This window comes from Acomys russatus, chromosome 2, assembly GCF_903995435.1.
Source record: "Acomys russatus chromosome 2, mAcoRus1.1, whole genome shotgun sequence".
NCBI classification, from domain to species: Eukaryota; Metazoa; Chordata; class Mammalia; order Rodentia; family Muridae; genus Acomys; species Acomys russatus.
In genome coordinates, this window is record NC_067138.1 from 68,304,152 (window position 1) to 68,331,180 (window position 27,029).

The 27,029-nt window shown below is 42.9% G+C and overlaps 1 protein-coding gene across 1 annotated transcript in view; it reads right to left on the reverse strand.

Moving 5' to 3' along the window:
- Positions 1 to 23,461, reverse strand: part of Svep1 (sushi, von Willebrand factor type A, EGF and pentraxin domain containing 1) — a 183,308-nt gene extending 159,847 nt beyond the window's left edge. The window contains exon 1 of the mRNA XM_051162513.1: positions 22,876 to 23,461. Coding sequence (XP_051018470.1) covers positions 22,876 to 23,409 — 534 coding nt within the window. The 5' untranslated portion in view covers positions 23,410 to 23,461. The remainder of the gene's footprint in view (positions 1 to 22,875) is intronic.
- Between the last annotated feature and the right edge of the window lie 3,568 nt (positions 23,462 to 27,029).

Below are 27,029 nucleotides of genomic sequence, written 5' to 3' on the forward strand. Positions count from 1 at the left end.
CCGTATGAAGACATGCATTTATTACTGAACACTACTTCTGAGGGAAAGCCCAGTTATCTGTTTAGAATGCAGAGGGAATTTCTTGTTGGGAAACATAAAGCAGAAACGAAACACTGGAAGTTACGTGAGGACTTTCCTCACTCCCACACTCCAACTTTCTCCGTGGTTCAGCTGTTATTTAGTTACTATTTTCATTTTATATTATCTGATAGTCTTTGGATCAGGGAATTTTTTTTATGTATATTGTGTATTTTATAAAGAAATTTCTCTATTGATTCACCATCTCCTGGATGTCACCCACTCTAGTCTTTTTATTTTTTATTTTTTAATCTCATCGTAATGTCTTCTGGATCCAGCAGGAGCATCTCAAGCCTTTTCTTGGACATCCTCTTTGTTGTTGCTTGTTTAGTGGTACTATTTTCTTCCCTTCTACCTCTCATTTAGAATTATATATAATCATATATATACATATATATTGTATTTTCCAGTGGTATATTTCTCGAAGAATAAATTTTTTAAATCATAAAAGAATTGAGATAGATTTGTGCTTTATCTTTCTAGCTATAACACTTCTTTATCGAACTCAGTTCTCTCTTTATTCCTTTCAGTTTTCAGCCAGTTTTATCTTCATTTCAGTCTGTTTTCTATGAATTTTTCTCCTCTCTGAATCTGATTTTTATTTATCTAAGGGCATACAACAGATGCATCCTAGGATTTAGGGTTTTTTTTTTTCATAGTGAAGTCCATCTTTATAATCTCTGTCAGGGAATAATTAAAGAAACCAGAGAGACAGAGCTGAGGGCTTGTCTCTCTTGGTTGCTTAGCCATGAACAAAGTCATGGTCTAGCAAGAGCATTTGACACGAACAGTGAACGTCTGGTAGAAGTAAGTGCCCGGCGTCCATGGCTGTCAGTGCTCCCATCTAGTATGACCGTCATTAGAATAGTTATTATGACAATATACCCAGTGACCAGTGAAGAGAGGTATAGAAATAAGCCACCTGCTGTGTTTGCTTGAGAGTAGATGGATAAGCACCATGTAATAAATATTACAATGAGAAGAAACCCTCAAATATTCAAAAGGTCAATGAAATTTTCTGCCTTTTTATTGAATTAAACATTATGGATAAAATTACATAATTAATACAATAAATTATATAATCTTAATTTGGGGGATGTTTGTTTATTGACTGGGGGCATGCATACGCCGTGGCACATGAGTGGAACTTGGAGAACAACTTGTAAAGGCTGGCTTTCCTCTACACGTGGAACATGGAGATTGAACTCCGCTCATCAGGAGTGGTGGCAAGTCCCGTTGCTTACTGAGCCATCTCACCAGCCCTAAGTTATTCATCTTGAGACAAAAGTGGATATCATGGCCAACTGTGAAAACTCAATAGATCCCAAGTAAATAAGGAGTAAATCAGTGATTCAATTTTTTTCATCATTACTTAAGATTTCTTTAAAAAGTCTAGCCAAGATACCAAGATACATCATTAGAAAGTGCTGCTTTGGGACTGGTGAGATGGCTCAGCAGTTAAGAACACTGGCTGCTCTTCCAGAGGTCCCTGAGTTGAATTCCCAGCAACCACATGGTGGTGCTCATGATCATCAATAGAGGGATCTGATGTCCTCTTCGGGCATGGCTCCTGATCATCAATAGAGGGATCTGATGTCCTCTTCGGCATGCAAATGTACATGCAGACAGACTTCTCCTACATTAAAAAAAACCACTTTGTTTTGTTGCTTCTCTGCCCTCTCTCTATGTATTATATCTATTAGAAATCATGATTTATATGTATTTATTGCATTAGAAATCAGCATTAGAAAACAAAGAACAAACTGTAAAATATTTATCAAACAAGTTGTACTGTCCTTAAAGGAGAAAGAAAATTTACAGATATCTAGCTAAAAAAGAAAAAATAATAATAACAAGAAACTAGATGTGTTTTGGCCAAACCAAAAAAGGCAATGAAAGCAAGCAAGCAAACAAACAACCCAAAGGAAGAAAGGGATGGATGGAGGGAGGGAAGGAGGGAAAGCAGGCTATTGGTAGAAAATATAAAAATATTTAGTTTTAGTAATGGCAAAATAAGTTAAATAATAAACATTCTTTTGACTTCCCAAGTGGTTATGGCTGTTGAAATATTTTTAAGTTACTAAATATGTGGAAGAGCAGAAAATACTGGGAAAGGCCACCTGAGCCTGTAACATTTGGAGAATCATTTGGGAAAGTGGTCAAAGTCTTAAAATTTTTACATACTTTGACCTTAAGTTCTATAATTCTGAGTATCATAAGGAAATAACCATGGGCACACACAAACAATGAAAAAGCTTTTTCTCTCACAGTAGTTTGAAATGATAAGATAATTCAGAAACTACAAAATTCTAGCCACAGAGTACAATTTATATAAATACAAGGCAATTACCTACCACCATTGCCTTGAGTGCGCACTGATATTGTGAATGGGCTAATGTGTGCAAATGCGTGTGTAAACATATGTTTGAGTATGATTGACAACATACACATTTTTAAAAAATATCAGCTACCTCCTAATAGTGTATTTAGGCGGTTTTTATTTACTTTTACCATGTAGAGTTGTATCATTTTCACACTTTCTCCTTTTCCTCATCACTGTGCTTTCCCTAGGAGATGTCATTTGAGTGTCACCTACGATCCAATGGCTCCTAAGTCTACATCAAACTAAACTCTTGGATTCCCCCATGTGAAGCTCTATTGGCCTAGTGGGCATCTCTGCCTGAACGTTCTGCATGGTCCCCCAAATCCACTACACACAATTCATGGACAAATAAGGGTTCCACCCCCCTGTTCTCTATCCCTCAAATATGGCCCCCCATGCCCTGCCTTCCAAGATTAACCACCCGAGGTCATCTTTAGTGCCTTTGTTCTGTCCTACCACTGTCGGTAGCCACACAAGTCTAAGCATTCCACTCCACTTTACTGCCTATTGGTTTTATTGTCCTCGCCTTGCTCCATTTACCCATTTAAGCATCTCTAGGAAAGGAAATTCTTTCAAATCTGCTTTTTGACCTGCCATTAAGGTTATTTTTTCTGAAACCTCAGTACAGTCATGTTTCTAAACTTTCAATCTTGCTAATCTGTCTGTAAAGAGAAGGCTACATTTTCCCCAGGTTCCTTTATTTACTATCCAGTTCTGAATAATCCTCCCAGCCACCTTCCTTTCCACACTCCTGTCTCTTTTATTGTTTACGGTGCCACTTCCTTACTCTTATGTAGCTATTCCAACCCGGTTGGGGCTTTTGGAATGAGCAACATTTTCTTATTGTTTATAATGCCTGAAAAGTCTTCACTGCTCTTTTTCATTTTGTCAGCATTCCCTACATCTTTTACTAATCTATCAGAGCTAAGGTCCAAGTTCATCACGTAGAAACTTCTTCCAATTCTTCTGCCATAAAATAAAATTGTTGTTCATCTTTCATCATTCCAACTCCACCGAATTAACTCCATATGGCTTGCATGCCTGGCCGTACCCCAAAGTAGACTGCAAGGTATTATGTGGCAGATTAATCTTACATTCTTACTCTGTTGGTGACTAGGAGCCAGGCATGGTGACACATGGCTGTACTCCAGAGTGGTGACAGAAGAATCATGAGCCCATACCAGCCTGGGTTACATGAAACCTTGTCTCCAGATTAACATGAAAATTTGCAAATGAGCAAACAAATATGTGCTCTAATTTTTGCTCGCTATATTCCAACATGCAGGATGAAATAATAAACCCAAGACCAAAACCTGTCAGGGTGTGTCTTATTGTGGCCCGTCTGAACTGAAAACTGAAAAATATAATCTCTAGGCTCATTCCAGAACATCCATATTGAGTCTCTATAATACAGGCACTGTGTTGAGAGTTTCCTAATTGTGCTGTTTGGTGAGAGAAAAGGAACACTAACCAAATATGACAAAAAAAAAAAAAAAAAAAAAAAAAAAAAAATCCCAGAAGCAAAGTGGAGGGTTTTGCAGCAATGGAGCTTTCCTATTAATGCTGTGATTTCAAATGAATCATATTTAGTATGTCTTGTTTATTGAAAGTATTTATTCAACCTTCATAGACTGAAATTCTAGAACAGGAAAAATGTTGGCTCTGGGAGTCTTTGGGCTTTTTGTGACAGTCTAGCCAAATCACAGAGGAACCGGAGGGTCAGAGGAGAACTTGATCTCAGACTTATGGGTCCAGAGTTCATCCACCCACATACATGCCTTAGTTATTAAACAAGGACGCACATCAGTTAGAACGGGACCCACGGGGACAGTATATCAAATTGGAAGATGGTGAGCACAGGAGTTGACGAGTAGCAGGCAATAAAACAACAGAACAGATTTACAAAGACCCAAGAATTTTTTACTTGTGCCAACCTCCAATGTCCATTCCTTCCACACAGAGCTCTAGAAAATCTGGAAGGTAAAAACAGAGCTATTGGAATCCCAAACATGCTGCTACACATGAGAAAACTGCTCATTTACCTACAGAGAAGTATCAATTAAACTCCATTATCAATGTTGCGAACAGCTTTATAAGACAAGTACAGTCCTGATGCCAAGACAGCTCAGCGACTAAAGGTGCTTGCTGTCAAGCCTGACGACCTCAGTTCAATACCACCAGGCTTCCCAAGGTGGAAGCAGACAACCTACTCCTACAACTTGTTCCCTAACCTCTATACGGCACCATGGCAGCCCCACACATGCTAACACACACACACACACACACACACACACACACACACACACACACACGAGAGGGGGGAGAAAGAGAGAGAGAGAGAGAGAGAGAGAGAGAGAGAGAGAGAGAGAGAGAGAGAGAGAGTGTCACTCAATAAATTGTAATAAAAATAATTAACATGTATATATTAAAAGTCTATACAATGTTACAAAATAGCATTTAGTGCTCAAAACCAATTGTAAAGAATTCACATTCATGTGCTTCACATGGAAAGATGAAAGGAAAAAGACAGCCTCAAGTGCTACACGTATCACTGGAAACTGGCAACACATTTGTAATTTTGCAAGTAAATTAAGCAAAGAGTGTAAGAATGCTTACTTAACATGGCAGATAGAATTATCATAAAACTAATTGCCAAAATAATGCTTGAGGCACCCTCATTAAATTCAGGAGTGAGACAAAAAGTCCCCATTACTGAGAGGTGGGGATGCTAGTTCACATGATAGGACAAGAAACAGGCAAGTCAAGTAAAAAAAAAAGATCATATGTCAGATGAAGGGAAATCAAAATAAGGAACTAATGACAGAAGTTGAGAAAATGTGTGCATAAGTATTTTAATTATAAAATGTAATAGTAACAAATGATGAGGAGCAGAGTTGAAAACTCAGCTGGGGGCTGGGGATGCAGTGCAACGGTATAACACTTGTCTAGCTTGAGTCGGCCAGGTCCTGGGTTCCATCCCTGGCACCACAGACACACAGAAGATAGTCTCTGAAAAGATCAGTTATGGTCATAGCTACATGGCAACATATACTCAAAACTTCTTATTTAGAGAGGTTCTTCTTGTATAGGGAAAATGTTCATCATCCAACTCCAGAAATAAAAATTAGGAAGTACTTTCCTATATAGTGCACATAAGTGACAACAAATTCACATCGATATAAAAAAAGGCTGGGCGTGGTGGCGCACGCCTTTAATCCCAGCACTCGGGAGGCAGAGGCAGACGGATCGCTCTGAGTTCGAGGCCAGCCTGGTCTACAAAGCGAGTCCAGGACAGCCAAGGCTACACAGATAAACCCTGTCTCAAAAATCAAAAAAAAAAAAAAAAAAAAAAAAAAAAAAAAAAAAAAAAAAGGTAAGAGGCAAAAGCTCTGACAGGTGTATGTTCTTGCTTCATCTAAAACTTCAAGCAGTTATATTACTTTCATAAGGAAGGTAGACACAAGTGGGAGTTAACTAAAAATTCATGGCTTTCATGGCATTAAAAGTATTTCCATTTTTAAATTCATCTTAGGTTACAGTCTATGAGGAAATAATAAACACTTTGCTGCCTGTTTTTCACAGTTCAATGCAGCATTTTCTTCTTGACAGTTTTATACATGCGTACAATGCATTCTGATCACATTCACTTTAAGATTAAATAATTTCAAAGGATGCTTTGATCGTACATGGTGTCCCATGAGGGGTGACTATCTCTTTAGATGCCTCAGCCAAAGTGGGAGGTTTACGGAGAGGCTTTATATTGATGGGATTTCTATGTCCTGTGTACCAGCTCTGTGCCCTAATTACTGGAAAAACAAAAATGTATTCTTCCTAGGTTTCATACCTCAGTCCAAATTGCCAGAAGGAAAGCCATAAGGAGTCACCTCAACCTCTGGGAGACTGATAAATCCAAAGAAAGGCAACTTCCATGGGTGGTCTAGAGAGGAGGAGGGTGGCTGTGATTCTCTGTGAAGGGGGTTGTTGGCTGACACGTGCTGAAAATACAAGTCTATAAAGAGAAGAAATAACTTAATGGTACACTTAGACATTTCCAGGAGAGAAAACGATACAGAAGTTTATCAGCTCAGCTCTCCTTCCACGTGACTGCCAGCTCCTGGGTAACGTGGTGTGCGAGTTGGGAAAACTCAAGTCTAAGAAGGTTTTTGAGAAAGTAATAAAATATCATTTATGATCTGAAGTCATTAGGAAAGAAATGATGTCTTTTATGAGATGTTTTGATAGTCAGGAAAGCATCAGCAGGTGTTTAGGGTGCATGAAAGATGCGGGAAATCTAATTGTTCAGTGGAAAATATTTGGGCTTCAACAGTGCTAGCCTGCGAGACTTCAGAAAGCCTGAGAGATTTCAAGCCAAATCCACTAAGAAATGGAAGACTCAAAGGAGGGGGGGGGGGCGAGTTTTAAGTTCATGAACTTATGATGTATTTTATTTGTTAGAGTTACGTAAATTTATTTTTAAAAACACATTTAATTTGTGACATTTATTAGCATTCCAAGTAAATGATATTTGGAAGTTTGCTGTGTTTTCCTTCTCTTTTTTAATACTTGTTTGTACAAACAATCACATTAATTAAACACGGAGCAAAGTACTCTGTTTATATCTTTAGAAGTCAGAAACTAAACCCCAAATGATTTAGGCTTGAATCTTATTCATATACTCGATGTTGCTTTACAAGAATAGGAGCCTTAATCTGAGAGTCTGACATCTAAAATGCTACAAAATAGAGATACTTTAGCTCCCAGCTGATCTCATGAGAGGAATATTCCAACAATGAAACTTCTGTCCTCAAGAAAAATTGCTAACACTCTTCGATAAAATGACTTCAGGCTACTTGTACAAGAAATGTAGATAAGTTTCATGCTAAGACTTAAGCATCTCCAAGATATCACATTACTAATATGCAAATATTCTGAAATTTAAAATTAAATTCTGAAATATTATGAGATTCTCAAATATTTCTGGTCCTACTCAAATAGTGCCTGTATGTAAATTGTCAACCAAGGACTGCTGTGATATTCACATTTGTCATTGTTCAGAGGTATGGAATTTTAAATCATTTTAATATAGTATCATCCCAGCCATAACACTCCTGGGTATATATCCAAAAGGTGCTCTGCCATACAATAAGGACATTTGCTCAACTATGTTAAAAGCAGCTTTATTCATAATATCCAGTAGCTGGAAACAACTTAGGCATCCCCCAACCAAAGAATGGATAAAGAAACGGTGGTACACTTACACTATGGCATACTATTCAGCTATTAAAAGCAAGGAAATCATGAAGTTCGTAGGCAAATTGATGGAACTAGAAAATATCATTTTGAGTGAGGTAACCCAGCCCCAGAAAGACATGCATGGTTTATACTCATTTCTAAGTGGACATTAGCATATAGCACAGGAGAACTGTATTACAACACAGATCCAAAGAAGATAGGTAGCAAGGAGGACCCAAGGGAAGGATGCTTAAATCTCACTCAGAAGGGGCGATAGAATAGACAGCAGAAGCAGGTGAAGAAAGGGAACAGGGTAGGAAAGAGGGAGTGTGGAGAAGTGGGGGCTGGAGGGCAGAGGGCTTGCAGAGGGAAGAGAAGCTGTAGGTGGGTGCATCTCTGTGACAAGCTGGAGACCTAGGGCAGGGTAGGCTCATGGAGGATATAGGGGTGACTCTAGCTGAGATTCCTAGTAGCAGGTGTCATGGAGACTGAAGAAGACACTCTCTAAATAGACAGGACTCCTCGTGGAGAGAGGGAAACACCAACCCACGTACAAAAACTTCGACCCAAGATATAGACTGCTTACAAGATGTTCACGGATAAAGATAAAGCAAAGATTGAGGGACTATCCAACCAGTGCCTGGTCCAAGCTGAGACCCACCCCAACCCGACACTATTAACAATACTCTGCTATGCTTGTAGACAGGGGGTGGGGTGGGTGAGGGGTGGGAGTGGGCTAGCATAGCTGTTCTCTGAGAGGCTTACCCAGCAGCAGATCGAAACAGATGTGGAGACTCAGCCAAACATTGGGCAGAGTGCAGGGAGTCTTGTGGAAGAGTTGGGGGAAGAACAGAAGGACCCAGAGGGCACAGGAGCTCCACAAGAAGACCAACAGAGCCAACTAACCTGCGCCCAGGGGAGCTTATGGAGACTGATGCATCAGCCAAGCACCATGCATGGACTCAACCAAGCCCCCTACACATGTGTAGCCAATGGGCAGCTTAGTCTTCATGTGGGTTCCCTAGAAAATGGAGGGGCTGTTGCCTGCTTTTTTGATCACTACCTGACTGCCTCGCCAGGACACAGAGGAAGAGAATGTGCTTAGTCCTGATGCGGCTTCATGTGCTGGGGTGGGTTGGTGTTTGTGTGGGGTAGCTTCATGTATCTGAGGCATAGGAGAGAGGGGAGAGGGGAAAAAGAGAGAGGGCGTGGGAGTGGAGGAGAGGAGGGAGGGGACTATAATTGGGATGTAAAGTAAAAAAGAAAGAAAGGAAGGAAGGAACAAAAGAAATTATTTTGAGTATAATGCTGTCTCTAGGAGATTAAATAATCTGTACATTTAGAACAATGAGTGCTCCTTAAAAAGTGCTTCAGAGGCCTGGGAAGATAGCTTAGTGGATATGAATTAAAGCATGAGTTCAGATCCCCAGAACCCACATAGATATTGGACTCACATAAACACACATGCACAGGCGCGTGCACGTGCACGCGTGCACACACACACACACACACACAAATTTTTTAATGAGTAAGATTTATAAACAACCTAGTTTGATATCTACAGTACTTTAAAAATAATTTTGTGTGGGGGCAGGTGAGGTTAACCTTGAAGATCTCAAATTAGAATAAATGATACTTGGTTGAAAGACCAATAAAATTCATAGGCTTAATCTTGAGCTTCATGCTTGACAGTTACACTGAAGGTGTCTAGAACTAACAATGTTGAGCTCTTTTGCTTGAATCACATTTTTAGTTTAATAAAGAGTATGAATTAGTGTTGGTTTTGAATTAGGTAAACCTAAAAATTTAAAAATCTAGACTAATAAGGGGGACTTGAACAGACGTTTTGCCCCTTGATGTGATCCCACAGAATCGGCAGGGTGTGTCCTCTACAGTGATTGGCCTGACAAGTGGGAGATGGGTGCTGATGCAGCCACAGCACATGATCATCCATACACATGGGAAACCATTCTGTGGGCTGGAAGGGGGCAGGGCCAGTGAGGACCATGGGGACCAGTGGGGATTATCAGATAGCATCAGTTAACATGGCAGTTTCCAAATGCTCATAGGCCTTGGTAGTGAGTCTGTCTCACTGGACCTCTGACATCTATCTACCCAGCTCCCTCTCCAGAAGACGTTCCAGCCAACATCACCATCAAACACACACAGGTACACCTTGCAGGCACCGGACCTTCTGACAATACGGTATAGGCGATGGGCAGCTTTGCACAGTGCGGAAGAGTTTAGGCTACCTGGATCTAAATCCCAGATTTCCCACTCACTCACATATGACCTCAGCCTTGCCCTCTTCCTCTGTGTCCCTTGTGGTTTGGGGATGATGACAGTAGCATAAGCTAGCTGGAGTTTGCTCTTGTGGGGATTTCGTGACTTCACACAGGCAAAGTGCTGAGAAGGTCACCTGGTATCTCCTCATCACTCAGCAGTGTCTGTGATGATTTAACTCATTATGTCGCTAGAGTAGGCCTGTCAAGTAGGTAAGTCAGTTACAATAAAACCAACCTTTTTGCTGAAAGTTGGGAACACTTGTGGAAGCTGACAAAGTAGCTCCAGCGAGACTCTGAAAAAGAGGAATTCTCTGACAAATAACTGCCCATTTCCACCAGAGACAAGGAGGATTTGGTATTGTCCTGATCATAGAATAAAAAAAAAAATATCTCCCAGACCCCATACTGATGAGGACGCTAGAGGTGGCTAAAAGTAATATCGATGGTGACATGTGCTCCAAAGCTTAGAGCATACATAGTCTCTCTGAAGTCATCACCCAACCTTCTCTTTATAGGAGCTGAGAGATGACTCTGCCTAGATTTAAGGGGGAAACTGTAGAGATCCATACCAGTGTGCCATTATTATCAATGCTTCCTCTTGCTCCCATGGGAAAGTGGTCTGCAGGAAAAATTGCTTCCAAGTCATCCACCATTTAAACATAGGAGCATCCACTGACCATTCCCCGAGAATCCCAACTGCATCATTCTAGAAGCTGGAGCAGAAGAGAAGTCAGGGAAGCACCAGGCGCTGCGCTAACATTAGTCACATTGAAACTGTGACTGTGCAAAGATTCTGAGATGATACTGAGTGCTATCTCTGGGTCCTGGGGAGAGATAAAGTGAACCAATGAGTGCTATGGAAGAGTTGTGTGTCAAATGCCCTGTGTTCTGTTCCCTTGGTTTCCATGTATTATTTGTGGTGATTGATAATGATTGTCAACTTGAAAGGCTCTAGCATCACCTAGAAGACAAACGTCCTGTGCTGGTTTGAGTGAGAATCACACACACACACACACACACACACACGCACAAGCACACACACACATACACACGTGGAATGGTTTGGGAATGATTAGGAGGTGTGGTCTTGTTGGAGGAGGTGTGTCATTGTGAGCAGGCTTTGAAATTTCAAAAGATTCCTTGGATTTTTGCTTTCCCTCTGCCTGTGGCTGTGGATTAAGATGTGAGCGCTCAGCTCTGCCATCATGGACTCTAACCCTCTGAAACTCTAAGCCAAATTAGACACTTTCTCTAATAAGTTTCCTAGGCCATGGTCCTTTATTCCAGGAGTAGAAAGGTAACTAAGACACTTGTGAAAGATGATCTTGATCATGTTAGCTGACAGGAGAAGACCTATGAAAAGGTGAGCGGTACTGTTCCATGACCCTGGACCCTAGACTGAATGAAGGATAAAGCTAGCCAAATACCAACACTGTCAGCTCCCTGCTTCCTGATGGAAATGAAACGTGACAGCTGCCTCATGTTCCTGCTTCTGCATCCTCCCCCATCTTGATGCCTAGACCCTTGGGCTGTAAGCCAGAATAAACCTTTTCCCCTGAGCTGTTTTTGTCAGGCTGTTTTATGACAGCAACAGGAAAAGCACCATTTCTCCCACATTTTGGGAGAACGTCAAATGAAGCACTTTGAAAAATTCCTACAAAGAAATATACTGTTGGTATGATGACCACTTTTGCTGGATAAATACTGACTTCAGTTCTTTGGCTTCCAAGCCACAAGAGAAGGGGAATTTTGAAATAGAAAAGGTGAAAGGAAATAATGGAAAAAAAAATCAGCGACTTTCTGTACTTGTGGGCTGGCCTATGGTGAGCTCTTTGGAGTACTTTCTATTCTTTTCTCACCTTTCACTTCAGTAGTGCATATAATTTTAGACTACTGCAGTTTTTGCTTGTTTGCTTGGATGCCAGGACATCACTTGGGTACAGCTGTTTTCCATGGCTCTCCTCTCATACAAAGTCACACATCTTTGTTTGTAGTGCTGGGACTTGAACCCAGGACCTCATGTGTCCAAGGCCAGTGAGCTACATCCCCAGCCCTAACTTGTTCCACTTAGTCCCCTTCCTCTCTGCAACTCTTGTTGCTACCCAGGCTTCTCATACCAGAGTCTCCTTGCTTGAGGCTCCCCTGGTTGCTGGAGACCACTCTACTTGCATGCAGAGGATGTATGAGGGACAGAGAATTAACCACAGTAGCAACCCTCAACCATGCCTGACATGAAGAGGTTTTAAAAGGCCTGAGATCTCCCATTGTCCAGTTTTGATACTTGAGGCTTGAAGAGACACTAGCGCTCAGTGTTCCACGGGAATTAAGCACCAACTACCACTCATGTTGTCTTTGGCATCCTTCCTCTCCTTGTCTCTCTTCCTTCCTCTCCCACCCATTGCTGCTTGGATCCCCTCCCAGATCAGCTACCTCTTACATTCAGATGTTCTCCCTGGGTTATATTTCTGTCCAAATCTAAACCAAAACACTGGCAGTACTTCTAGTCACTTCTTCACTATGAAGGCACAGACTCAAGTCAAGGCCTCTGTCCATCTAAATCGACACTGGCATGACAATGTGGGTCTTGTCTCTGCCCAGCTGGAGTAAGGGAAACCCAAAACACGGGAGAGGAGATATCTGTTATCCTATAAGAACTCTGCTCCATCCAAATCTAAGACCTCTGTTTCCCTGCTTTTGCAGGCTAGAAGAAGGTGCAAGACAGTGGAGGGGGGATGTGATTGACTTGGCAGGGGTGGGTCTGCACAGGGTCCATGAACTCTGAGGAACATATTCTTCTCAATTGTTAGTGCTTCTCATTAACATGTGGAATGCACAGTGCTCCTTACTGCAAGCCATGGGTCTTGGCACTGAATCTAGGGCGACAGAAAAAAAACCTCATATAATGTCCTTTGCAGCTTACTTGCAATGTGAGGTTTTACTAATTAGACTGGGCTGTGCATAAACAGCCTTAACTCTGGCATCTTTAAGGCCAGAAAATTCCAACAACAACTTCTCAAAAATCATCACCTTTGAAGCGACACTCAAAAGCCAAGTGTACATATTGAGAGAAAATGTTACTGAAAAGACAAAGCCTGGCTAGAAATGGTGCTGGGGGTGGGGGCACAGAAACAAGCAGATGGAATATTTTATTTTTCTCTGAGTTTATTTCAGATTCCACTGGAAAGGGTAAGGCTATACTTCAGGACTGACATGTGTGCAGTTTTATTCTGCAGACAGAAAGACACCGGTATAAGGCAGAATGAGTGAGCCAAGATGAGCAGAGACACCCTATAAAGCAGCACACATCTCGGCTGATGACTAGAAACAACAGCCTGACTCTCACTGAACAGAACAAAATTCACAACAGAGGTAAGGTGGGACTTGGGGAAGAATTAGCAACGAAAAAAATGAATCCTTTGATGCGGTTGCTTTTTACATGGGATAGCATTAAACGCTAGAAGGCATCTCTCTTCTCTGTAAATGTTCTTTGATGCTCATTATTAAAGAAAATGAGAAAACCTGACAGAACATTAGCCACCTGTCCATGTATGACAAACCAGGGAAGGCTACTGTTTCCCGGCCTCTCAGCAAGGGAACAGAGTCCCTCATCTCCGCCATCTGTAGCCTCAGCACCTACTTGGTGTCACATCTGGCTTATTGGGGTCTCCTCTTCAGTGAGGTCTCCAGGGACCAAAGGAGCCACTGCCACCAATGTGCAGGTTTTATGTGTGCCTGAAGTCTTAAAATCTGGTGTGAATTGGAGGGAATAAAGGACAGCTGGAGCAGTGGCAGATCGGGACAGATGCTGAGACTCACAGACAAACTTTGAGGGAAGTGTAGGGAGTCTTGTGGAAAAGTCGGGGTAAAGAGAAAAGGACCTGGAGGTGACAGGAGTTTCACAAGAAGACCAACAGAGCCAACTAACCTGGCACCAGAGGGGCTTGTGGAGACTGAAGCACCAAGCAAGGACCATGCATGGACTGGACCTTGGCCCTCAATACAGATGTAGCAGATGGATGGCTTGGGCGTCAAATGGGTCCACTAGTAAGGGGAGCATAGGCTGTTTGTGACATGGAATCTGTTGCCTGCTTTTTGGTCACTTCTCCTTGGTGGGGCTGCCTCACCATACCACAGGGGAAGAGGACCAGCTCTGTCCTGATGTGACTTGATGAGCTGGGGTGGGCAGGTAGGGGAGCTTCCCTTTTCTGAGGAATAGGGGAGAGGGAGGCTGGCAGGAAAGAAGGGAGCTATGATGCAGCTGTGAAGTGAATAAGTAAATTAATTAATTAAAAATGGGGAGAAGAGAACAGCTAGAGTGAGGAGGGTTCAGGGGGTGACTCCTGCATCCAGCAGTTTGCAAACCCCGAAAGACTCAATGTTATAACCTCAGGCATTTAACAAAACAAGGCTGGAATTGTTTCATTTCAACTTCAAGACAGAAAACTTGGACATCCCCTAGGTTTTGAAAGTAGAGCAGTACTGTGGGGTAGGATGCTACATTCTCATGAAGATTAAGAGAAAAGGCTGGCATTTAAAAGGAATTTTGGGGCCCGGAGGGACGGCTCAGCAGTTTGGAGTACTTGTTGCTCTTGAGAGGGACCATATACACACACACACACACACACACACACACACACACACACACACACACACCATTCACACCATTCACACACATAAAACAAATCTGAAAAAATTAAAAACATTTTATGCTTGAGAGCAACCATACCAGAATGCACCTGTCGAAGTTCCAAAGGCATTGTCCCCCCCATTCAGTCCCATTTGCTCATGTACAAGATCAATACTTCTCTTCTGAATAAATTCCACATGTTCACTACAGCTACACTTAGAAATGGAAGGAAATAGATTCATTCAAATTGGTAAATATATTCCCTGTAGATAAATACTACTCATGTTTTGGTTTTCTGCTAAGCTTTTCCTTATACATATATACATAGTTTTTGTTTGTTTGTTTGTTTGTTTTGAGGCAGAGTCTCATGTTGACCAGGCTGGTCTCACACTTGGCTCCTAAGACAAGGCTGACCTTGAACTCCTCACCTTTCTGACTCTGCTTCCTAACTGCTAGTATTTGAGATCTATGCCACTACATCCAGGTAATGACAAGTGTAATTGCCAATGACATTGCAGACAGAGTGTTTTGATACTGCACACATACTTAGAATTTTACCCAAGTTAGCGCCGTGTCTGGTCATTTGTAAAAGTGTGGTGTTATTGACCGAGATGTGCACCAGCTATATCGGTACCTGTTCTGCTCTCCCTTCTCATTGATAAAGCTGCCTGAAACTAAGGGCAGGCATAGATCGAATTTCCCTCAAGGAGGCATACAGGAAAATATTCTGTGGACTGTGACAAGAGTCCCCTTAAGTGGAGTGTGACTGTCTTCACTTTTCTGCCCTGTCTGAGGTCTTAGAATGACGTCCTGATAGGAGAAACATGCAAAAGAGAAAAAAGAAAAAGCAAAGGAGGAGAGGACAGAGGAGGGGATGGAAAGAAGAGAGGAGGAGAAGGAGGGAGAGGGAAGTGAGGCAGCTGCAGAGGGGCAGTATATTATAAGCGTATAGATGAAAGTGTGTACAAAGTGATAGCAAGGCAGGGGGGGTGCCCACGTCTCAGGGCTAGTGCTGGCTGCAGAATCCACGACTCCAGACTTACACTTTGTAGTGCGGGCCAGGGTAGCAGCTAATGAGAGTGTGCGTCCACCGATGTTCATCCATTCAAATCAAGTGTGGTGATGACAGGTGTCCTCCTACGTGTTACCAAAAGGGCTGAACAGTTCTAACTCCACACATTAAAAGCACAAGGCTATTATCCTTCATGTTGAAGCCATCAAAAATGTGCTGATCAGTAACCAAAAGGCTTATGTTTGTAATGGCAATTCTTCATAGTAAGGCTTTCTATAAGGAGAAGGTGGGGCTGGAGAGATGGCTCAGTGCTTAAGAAAGCATATGCTTTTGCAGAGGACCTGAGTTCCATTCCCAGTACCCACGTTGGCGGGGAACACTTGGAACTCCAGCTCCAGTAGATCCAACAGCCTCTTCTGACCTCTTTGGGCACTGTGTTTCATATACACAAACCCACAGACACACACCTAAGACTGAAAACAAATATTTTAAAAAGATAAATAAAATGTCTAATTGGTGAGAGGTAAAGGTATTTAGTCTGGGTTTATTTGTATATCTGTATATTTCATATGAAGGCCAAACCACAAGCAGTTCAAGTGTCAGCCTTCTGCAAACACAGGGGAAGCCGATGAATTCTCTCACTCCCAACTGATGGTGCAGGTTTTGTGTCTGAGCCCTAACTCTGTGGCTTACCATTTGCAAACTAGGTTGGCAGTGAAGTGCACCTGTCTGATCTATATGCAGAAGTTCACCCAGCATCACTAGCACCATTTCCTAATGCTGCATCTCCTCCATCACTTTTCTCTCTGTGTTGTACTTTATACTTAAGAATCCCCATCAGAGGCTTGCGAAGGCTATAAAAAATGTAGGTTTCTGGCTAGACAGGGACTGGGTCCAGCTAACTTCTGTTCCTTCTCATAACTCAACCAAAATGAGGAAAGAAAAACAAAGTCAAGGCAAAGTTCAGTTAAATGAAACATTTGAGAAACCTCTGCTTGCTAGTCACAGATGGCTTCAAAAAGAATAAATACATCAGGAGCCTTATTTTGGCAACTCTGCTTTCCAAGACAATACACAGTGTTTGGAAGGGGGGTCTGAAGACGGAGCAGATCGTGAGGCAAGCACTGTGTCCTTGACTTATCCCCCACTTCGCATTTAGGGATCAGCATTCTCAGAAACCCAGGGCAAGCCTGTCCAAACCAAACAGAAGAGCTGGACCAAGGCATGGCTGCCCCAGTGCGGCTGGGCTCTCCTTTGGCAAAGTGGGCAGTGAGTAACATTAAGAGTAAGGCTGGCTATAATGGTCTGATGGGTACTGGGAGTGTGGAAGTATGGTCAAAAATGAATTCTGCCTGGTGTGACTACTTCAATAGACAGAGAGCATCTCTCAGCCTTTACTTCATCCCTTAAGAGGAAGAAAGCCTTTAAAGTGTCATACAATGCACAAGAAAAGGAAAAGAAAACTAGATTCAATAGACTGATAAAATGATAAGCACCATCTAATTGGAAGATAAAGGTTGCATTAACACTTAAAGTCTGTTTGCCATCTCTTCAATATAGTACTGGAAGTTCTAGCCAGAGCAATAAGACAACACAAGGAGATCAAAGGGATCCAAATGAAAGGAGGAAGTCAAATTATCTCTATTTGCAGATGATATGGTAGTGTACATAAGTGACCCCTAAAATTCCACCAGAGAACTACAGCGGATAAACACCTTCAGCAAATTGGCTGGATATAAAATTAACTAAAAAAGTCAGTAGTCTTCCTTTATGCAAATGACAATCATGCAGAGGAAGAAATTAGGAAAACTACACCCTTCACATTAGCCACAAGCAAAATAAAATAGTTAGGAATTACTCTAACCAAACAAGTAAAAGACTTGTTTCAAAAAAATTTCAAAACTCTGAAGAGATTGAAGATGACATGGCCATCTTACCAAAAGCAATTTACAGATTCAATGTAATCCCTATCAAAATACCTACACAATTTTAAAAGGACATTGAAAGTTCAATTCTCAATTTCATATGGAAAAACAAAAAACCCAGAATAGCTAAAACAATCTTGTACAATAAAAGATCCTCCAGAGGAATCTCCATACCTGATCTCAAGCTGTGCTATAAAGCAACAGTAATTAAAACAGCATGGTACTGCCACAGCAATAGGCTGGTTGATCAATGGAATCGAATAGAAAACCCAGAAATGAACACACACACACACACACACACAAATGGTCACTTGATTTTTGACAAAGAAGGAAAATCTATTCAATGGAAAAGGGATAGCATCTTCAACAAATGGTGCTGGTCTAACTGTATGTCTACATGTAGAAAAATGCAATTAGACCCTTATTTGTCACCGTGCACAAAACTCAAGTCCAAGTGGATCAAAGACCTCAACATAAAACCAGAGACACTAAATCAGTTAGAAGAAAAAGTGGGGAAGAGCCTGAAACACATTGGCACAGTAGACAACTTCCTGAACAGAACACCAACGGCCCAGGCCTTAAGGTCAACAATTAATAAATGGGACCTCATGAGGCTGAGAAGCTTCTGTAAGGCAGGAGTTACTGTCAACAGAACAAAGCGACAGCCTACAGACTGGGAAAAGATCTTCACCAACCCTACATCTGACAAAGGTCTAATATCCAAACTATATAAAGAACTCAAGAAATTAAACATCACTAAACCAAATAACTCAATTGAGAAATGGGGCTCAGTGTAACACACTGTACTTTTATCATTCATTAAGACACCATGAGGATTACTTCAAAGTTCTTTTTTTTTTAAATTTTTTTTAATGTTTTTTTAATTAATTTATTCTTGTTACATCTCAATGTTTATCCCATCCCTAATTTGTTTTTTTTTTGTGTGTGTGTGAATTCAGAGGAAGAGACATGGCAATTTATATATATATATATATATATATATATATATATTCACATACGTATATGTTGACTTGATTCTATGTTCCAAGTTAATAAAAGAACAGTATTTTTTTGGCTAAAAAAAAAAAAAAAGAGAGAGAGAGAGAAATGGGGCTCAGAACTAAACAGAGAATTCGCAACAGAGGAATATTGAATGGCTGAGAAACACTTAAAGAAATGTTCAACGTCTTTAGTCATCAGGGAAATGCAAATCAAAACGACTCTGAGATTCCATCTTACACCCATCAGAATGGCTAAGATCAAAAACTCAAGTGACACCACATGCTGGCGAGGATGTGGAGAGAGAGGAACACTCCTTCATTGCTGGTGGGAATGCAAACTAGTACAACCACTTTGGAAATCTATCTAGCGCTATCTCAGAAAACTGGGAATAAGGCTTCCTCAAGACCCAGCTATTCCACTCCTTGGAATATACCCAGAAGATGCTCCAGCACACAACAAGAAAATTTACTCAACCATATTCATAGCAGCCTTGTTCATAATAGCCAGAACATGGAAACAGCCTAAGTGTCCCTCAGTAGAAGAATGGATAAAGAAATTGTGGTACATTTACACTATGGAATACTACTCAGCTATTAAAAACAAGAAATTTCTGAAATTTGTGGACAAATGGATTGAACTAGAATTATCATAATAAGTGAGTTAACACAGAAGCAAAAAGAGTCAAATGGTATATAGTCACTTATATCTGGACACTAGGCCAAGGGGCATGCCCCATGAAAGTCTTTGCTTACCAGGAAAGTGAGACAGAGGGGAAGACTTCCTATTGAGACTTTAGGTGAGGGAAGCATAGGAGAATGGGGAAATAGAAGGATCCAGAGAGTCCTAGAAACCTACACGAAGAACATTATGATGGGCAGATCTGGGCCCAGGGGTCCTGCTCAAACTATGGCACAAGCCAAGGACAATATATGCAGTAAACTTTGATCCCCTACCCAGATCTAGCCAATGGACAGGACATTCTCCACAGTTGAGTGGAGAGTGAGGACTGACATTTACATGAACTCTGGTGCCCCATATTTGACCACATCCCCTGGATAGGGAGGCCTGGTGGCACTCAGAGGAAGAATAGCAGGTTACCAAGAAGAGACTTGATACCCTATGAGCATATACAGGGGGAGAAGGTCCCCCTCAGTCACAGTCACAGAGGAGGGGAGTAAGGGAAAAATGGGAGGAAGGGAGGAATGGGAGGATAGAAAGGATGGGATAACAATTCAGATGTTATATGAATAAATTAATAAAATATATTTTTAAAAATAAAATATGTTTACCAATGAGGAGAAAAAGAATCATGCCCAAATGAAACATTCCCCAAATGTTCAAATGTGTATTCAGAAAGGAACAGCTATAGAACTGGGTCAGAACGCATAGAAATGTGCTCAGCCTTGCTAATAGAGAAATACATTCCCTCACACACAAAATCAGGGAGAATTTAAATACTGCTGGCTTGGCCAGTCTGCATCCCGGTGTCTACATAGACAGCACAATTGAGAGTGCAAACTGGTGCAATTTTCTGTAGAGCAAGCAGGCACACATATACTCTTGGATACAATGATGTCCCTTCAAAAGTTTACACTCATGAGATGATCAAAGATGTGGAAAACATAAATATACTGTTTATAACAACCTGATATACAATAATATTGCAGTGGGAAATTATGTGACTGTAAAAAAAAAAACGCTGATAAAGTAGAAGTGAATTTCCTATTATAAATAGTAGATTGAAAAACATAGGGTGACACTGAAACCTAAAGAGAGTGAACAATTCCTTTACTTTTAGGTAAACACTGTTTGTGTACTCACACACATGCATGAATATGCACATATTGTTATCAACATACCACAGTACGTTTAGAGGAAACGTTTCTAATTATTTTATTTTCTATACAATATCAGTAAAGTAAAATTTATGAAGAAGAAAGAAAACAATGAGCCTAGGAGTCTTCAGGAAGAATCTGGTGGCTAAGTGTGGTAGCGTTTGCCTGTAGGCCCAGCTGCGTGGGAAGCTGAGATAAAGAGCACCCCATTCTCAGGGCTCCAGGACGACCTGGTCAGCATTGTGGCATTCTATCCTACACATATGTGCACGTGGCAGCACTAACTGGACTGTGCGGATTAGAAAGAAAAATAAAGACAGAAGTGAGGTGGGGGATGGGAGATTGTTGGAGGTTTGGGGTGGTGACAAGTACCGGTTCACTTTTACTAGGTGGCTAAAGAAGCCTTCAACTAAACTGAGAAGGGATTAGTGACTAGTGAGCATAGTGAGCAGGGGCAACTAACATTTTCTAAAACTGAGACATCTTTGTATGGGACCCCTAGGCAAGTTTCAGATTAAGCCAACTGTTAAGTGGAGAACATCTCTGATTTGGGCAGTAAGGCAGTCGTTGTAACAGTATAAGCAAACATAAGAACTTTGTCTTTTTTTTGTCTTAAGGCTTTACTTATTTTGTGTGTAGGGGTGTTTCATCTGTATGCCTGTGTATGCAACATGTGCATGCCTGATGCCCAGGGCTGTCAGAAAAAGGCATAGTTAAGGATGGCTGTAAGCCACCAAGTGGGTGCTGAGATGTCAGCTTAGATCCTCTTCAAGAGCAACAGGTGCTTTCACCTGCTGGGCCATCTCTTCACAGCCGCTGCCAGCCCACCCACATGTGGATCTGAGGACGAAGCCTGATAGAGGTGAACAAATGAAGGTTTAAACTAGCCATTCAATGACACTGTATAAACAGGCAAAATACAACAAATTGGAAGATGTATTTGTCGCATTTATAAAAAGGGTCCCTGGCCTCACTACATAAAGAGTGTATACAAATCACTAACAATAAACAAACATGTCAGCAAAAGCAAAAAGGGCAAAAACTATGACCAGGTTAGAAAAAAGACATATGCCCAGTAAATACAATAACTAATATTACTCCTCAAAAATTCTAAAAATGGGACTTCCTAGAACAACGCCTTTGGTTTTCTATCAAGTTAGCAATAATTCTTCTTTTTAAATCGTATATTCACATACATATAACAGGAGAATGTAAATTTATACAACTCTCCAATGGAGGAGATGACAATGTGGACCAAGAAGTTACAAATGTTTCATATATTTTACTAAATGAAGAACATAGGAAGTCTTCCTAAAGAACCAATCAAAGAGGACTGCCTAAATTTCTCATTTAAAGTACATGAATGTGTGCTCCCCATGTGACAGTTCAAAACAGTTGCCATGAAGCTGGAGAGATGCTGGGGACTTGAATTCAGGTGGCAGCACCCCCACGGCAATTCACAAGTGCCTGAAACGCCAGTCCCAGGGAATCCAATGGCCTCTTTAGACAGCCAATGTCATGCCACAGGACAGTACGAATTAGTATATAGTTGAATCATATATGACAGCTGAAGAATGCAGGGTGCAAAACTGTAGGCTAGCAAGTTTGCTGAAATAATATATGAATATACACATACTGGACAATCAATAGTCAACGGTATACCTGGAATTTTAAAGGATGAAGAAATGAGTTTGGTGCCCCGCTCCTTTTTGTTCCATTGCCTTAAATATGTCTCTGTATTCCAAATTATGCCCAGCTATGTATTACTTTGTAGTTAGGAAACACACACACACACACACACACACACACACACACACACAGAGAGAGAGAAAGAGAGAGAGAGAGAGAGAGAGAGAGAGAGAGAGAGAGAGAGAGAGAGGAGAGTCTACCACGTGAATGTCACACGCTAAACATTCATTTAGGAAAGACCTGGAGCATAAAGTCTTGGCCAATGGCTGTCATCCCAGCGCTTGGGAGGTGGAAGAGGACCATACTCGGGAACGTCCTCTGCTGTGTCATAAGTTGGAGGCTAGTTTGGAAATATGAGAAATATGAGAGTGCCTGTCACAAACAAATAAACAAAACACGCAAAGGCTGGAAGTTAAGGGCCTGCTCTTACTACATCGTGAAAAACGAATCGGGGCTGTCATCAGTTTTCTGCATGTCCCATCTTCACAGACGTTTTTTGAACCATACCTGTTCCACTTTGTATACATATTATCTTCACAAGCTTAATGGCGCTTAAGGGTCCCTTCCTACCAGGGTCCCTTAAAGGGATCCTTTAAGAAACATGACACCTCACTAAGCATTAAAGTTCATTTTCAGTTTGGACCCTCCCAAGAACAGTAGGAGAAGGGTCCTGTTTGTGGGCTAGGACCGCTTGCCTCCAGCACCGTGCGTTAAAGCACTTCTGAGGCTGAACCCGGCTAGAGAAGAGGCTAGCAAGGGGGACGAGAGGGGCCCCGGGGCGCTGGCCCTGGCGGGTCGGGATCTTACCGCGGCTTGCTGGAAGGCGCCCTTGGTGTAGGTGCCACCACCACGGTAGGTGATGGCTGGGATCTCGCGGCTGAGCAGCGCGCACTTGTGCTGGTGCGCGCGGCTGGTGGAGATGTAATCCACTCGCGCCACTACGTTGTTCTTGGACGAGAAGGTGACGATGGCCACGCGCGTGGCCGTGGACACCACGGGGAAGTCGGACAGCAGCTTGCGCACAAACTTGAGCTCGTTGAGGAAGTTGGCTTGACCCACGCTGGACGACTCGTCCACCAGAAAGACGAGCTCCAGGCGGCCGCTGAGCTCCCGCAGGCGCCGCACGCGGCTCCGGAACGCGCGGCCCAGGCGCTCCACTTTGCTCCCTATTGCCTCCTCCTCACCAGACGCGGGAGGCACGGCCAGTCTGCCCAGAGCCCCCGGGGAGGCCTCGGGAAACAGGCGGAAGCTGAAGTTAAGCGACGGGGCCAGGGGCTGGAAGTTGGTCCAGCCCGACACCAGTGCCAGAGCCCAGCAACAAAAGGCCAGACGCGACCACATTGCGCTGGGGACCGAGTGGTACCCCTGGGGAGTGCAAAGCGACAGTCCCGGAGCTCGCCGACAGGAGCCTGGCGGCCTGGGCTGGGCGGAGGGGACCCGGGGCAGCAGGCGGGAACCTCAGCGTCCTTGCATGTGACACTGAGGACACGATCCAGACTCCTCTGGTAGCTCAGGGACTCCGGAGAGACTGGAACTGGAGCGCTCTGCTCCTCTGGCTCTCCGCTATTTCGCTTTTCTCCTCCTCCTTCTATTCTCTCTCTCTCTCTCTCTCTCTCTCTCTCTCTCTCTCTCTCTCTCTCTCTCTCTCTCTCTCTCTCTCTCTCTCTCTCTCTCTCTCTCTCTCTCTCTCTCTCTCTCTCTCCTGAAGCCTAGAAAATGTTTGAAGGAAGGGGGCAGTGAAGCTACAGTCGCTTCCCTCCTTCTCTGCCTGTCTGCTCCTTCCTTTCCCTCTCCTCGCCCTATCTCTCCTCTATCTCTCTCCTCCCCCTCACTCTTGCCAGAGATCCAGCTAAAGACTCTTGGAGATTCCATGACACCAGAACCCCTCGCCTGTCATGCTGTCAACATTCCCTCACAAGCGCACTGATTGATCCCATATGTCTGGCAAGGAGCTGCAGAGGAATTCGCTGGAGCTGGGGCTGGATACCGAGAGTGCCACAGTAATTGGAAACATTGTAGAGGAAAACACAAGCGCGCGCGAGGCTGGCGGAGTTGAAAGCATGCCTTGAAAACTGCTTGCTCACCTTTTGGGCTTCTTTTCCACTCTTGGGGGCTGGGTTGGGGGTTGGGGTGGGTGTCTAAGCAAAGTGGATATTCGCATAACGTTCTTTAAGGGCCTGTCTGACCAATGCTACAGACTCCTTAGACTCAGCTCAAATCACAAGCCACCCCACCCCACCCCCGCGCGCGCATTGCATAGGCAGAATTATCCTGCTCCTTTCCTGCATTTAATCATTCGTGCATTTGTTCATTCTTCTCTTCATGTATAGACATCGAGAGGATGAGCAGGGAAAAATTGACACAAACTCTGCCCTCTAGGAGCTTGTAACAAGTAAAAGTGATGCCACCATCACCATCAACTCGGCGTTCATACATGAAATGTATATGCACATCACATGTTTGTGTGTGTGCACATAGATACACACACATATACATGTAATAACAGCTCACCTTAGTTAAACAAAATAGCTTGGGAAGGCAGACTTGACTTTAGTCAAGGCTGGGCAAGCCTTCCATGAGGGTTGAAGTTCATGCTAAATTCTGAACTGTGAGTAGGGGCCCTGTTTCCTTAACAGTAGTACCTGCTGCTATTGGGGTGATTTTTCCAAGCAAGACCTCAAAGATGTGCATGTGCGAAGCACATACTTGTTACATGAGAGGTAGTTAACAGATTCCAGGTAGAAATCAGGGGCCCTGTGTAGTTACATGAACCCCCATCACCTCCAGCCTTTGGTCCAGTGTCTCCTTTTATTTTGCAATGGAATCAAGTGACTGCAGACTTTCTCTGGTCTCCATCAATGTGAGTGGTTTAACGCAAACTCTATTTAGTGAGCTACTCTCCACATGAGAGGTGTCAGAGCATGTAAGCGGAAAGGCCAGGGCTCTTAAATCAATTTCCCGGACATGAAATTCTGGCTGTTTTATTTATTGGTTGTATCGGTTTGCTCATTTGGGCAAAATGGAGTAATAATAACATGTTAAGGATTAAATCATAAACTAGTAGAGCTCTCAGGAATGTGCTCCGAACACAGCGTGTACCCAATAAATGCTGCCTGTTCACACCACCACCTTGACTCATGAACGCTGTCCAAGTCCCATTGCCAGCGATACTCACTGATTGCCAAGAACGTACCAGCCTGCAAAATATTGAGAACCGACAGCGAGGAGGACTGCCTTCCAGTCCTCCAGGCCACACTGCATCAGAGGGAGATGGCGATTTGAAAATTATTCCAGAGCTGTTGTGTTTGCAAGAGGTACAAGGAACAGAGAGACAACAGATCTGGGCCTTCTGAGAAGGAACACGAACACATTCAACTTGGAACTCTTTTAAAAAGAACGCTTTTCCAAATTTCATCAACCCCATGTTATTTAAAACACATCATTAAGAGCTAGCAGTTCTGAGACCACGGCAGCTGCTGTGTACACTCTTTGTGTGTCCCTCATCCCCCAACAAAAGTCCAGGGAGGGTAGATAGCTGCTTCTTCTGCCTGCAAGCAATGAGTATCCAGCTTTTCCTTGTTTAAACAAAAAAGGATTTATTGGCTCAAGTAAATAAACTGGGGAGAGGACTGGGTGGAGAAGCCAGGCTCAGAAAGCCTTGGAAAATGAACACAGAGTGGAGGCTGCCTGAGCCTATAATGCCAGCATTGAGAAACTGAAGCAGAAGTTGAGGGTTCAAGACCATAGTCAGATCCTGTCTCAGTAAAAGAATGGGGAATGGTTGCAGGGGGCTGGAAGGAAGTGGCTCAGTCTGTAATGTCCCTTCCAGGGAAACATGAAGCACTGCATTCAGAATGGTAAAAAGTGAGCCCAGTGACGTGCAGTCACAATCTCAGACAGGCAGATCCCTGGGCCTCCTTGGCCAGGCAGTCTAGCTGAACTAGTGAGCTCAATGCTTGATAGAGACTCTGCCTCACAAAAGAAGGTGGTGAGCGATTAGAGAGGACACCTGACATGAGTCTCTGGCCTCCACACTTGGACACACACACACACACACATGCAGGCAGGTACACATGCGCATGCACGCATGAGCTCTTTCTCTCTCTCTCTCTCTCTCTCTCACCCCCCTTCTCTCTCTCCCTCTCTCTCTCAGAATTGCTTCTGCTTCTCCTTAAAGGCTACGTTTAGTCTCTCTCTTTTTTTCAGATGAGATGAGAAAGATTCTTGTCTATGAGCTCTGGTTTAACAAAATCTACCGCTACCACCCCCTAAGAAAAGAACAGAATTGGATCACTTTAACTGCTTTGTGAGTTAACCCAGAAGCAGAAAGAGTCAAATGGTATATACTCACTTATATCTGGACCGTAGCCCAAGGGGCATGTCCCATGAAAGTCTTCACTTACCAGGAAAGTGGGACAGATGGGAGGAATCTTGTTGGGAGTTTAGGTGAGAGAAGCATAGGAGAATGGGGAAATAGAAGGATCCAGAGCGTCCTAGAAGCCTACAAGAAGAACATTATGATGGGCAGATCTAGGCCCAGGGGGTCCTGCTCAAACTATGGTGTCAGCCAAGGACAATATATGCAGTAAACTTCGATCTCCTACCCGGATCTACCCAATGGACAGGACATTCTCCATAGTTGGGTGGAGAATGGGGACTGACTTTCACACGAACTCTGATGCTCCATATTTGACCACATCCCCTGGATGGAGAGGCTTGATGGCACTCAGAGGGAGGATAGCAGGCTACCAAGAAAAGACTTGATACCCTAGGATCATATTCATGGGGAGGAGGTCCCCCTCAGTCACAGTCATAGGGGAGGGAAGTAGGGGGTAAGTGAGAGGGAGGGAGGATGCAAGGGATGGGATAACTACTGAGATGTAATATGAATGAATCAATAAAAACATTTTTAAAAAAAGAGTCCCTGAATTTTAGCTGAGCACAAAGACGTCTAGAGTAAA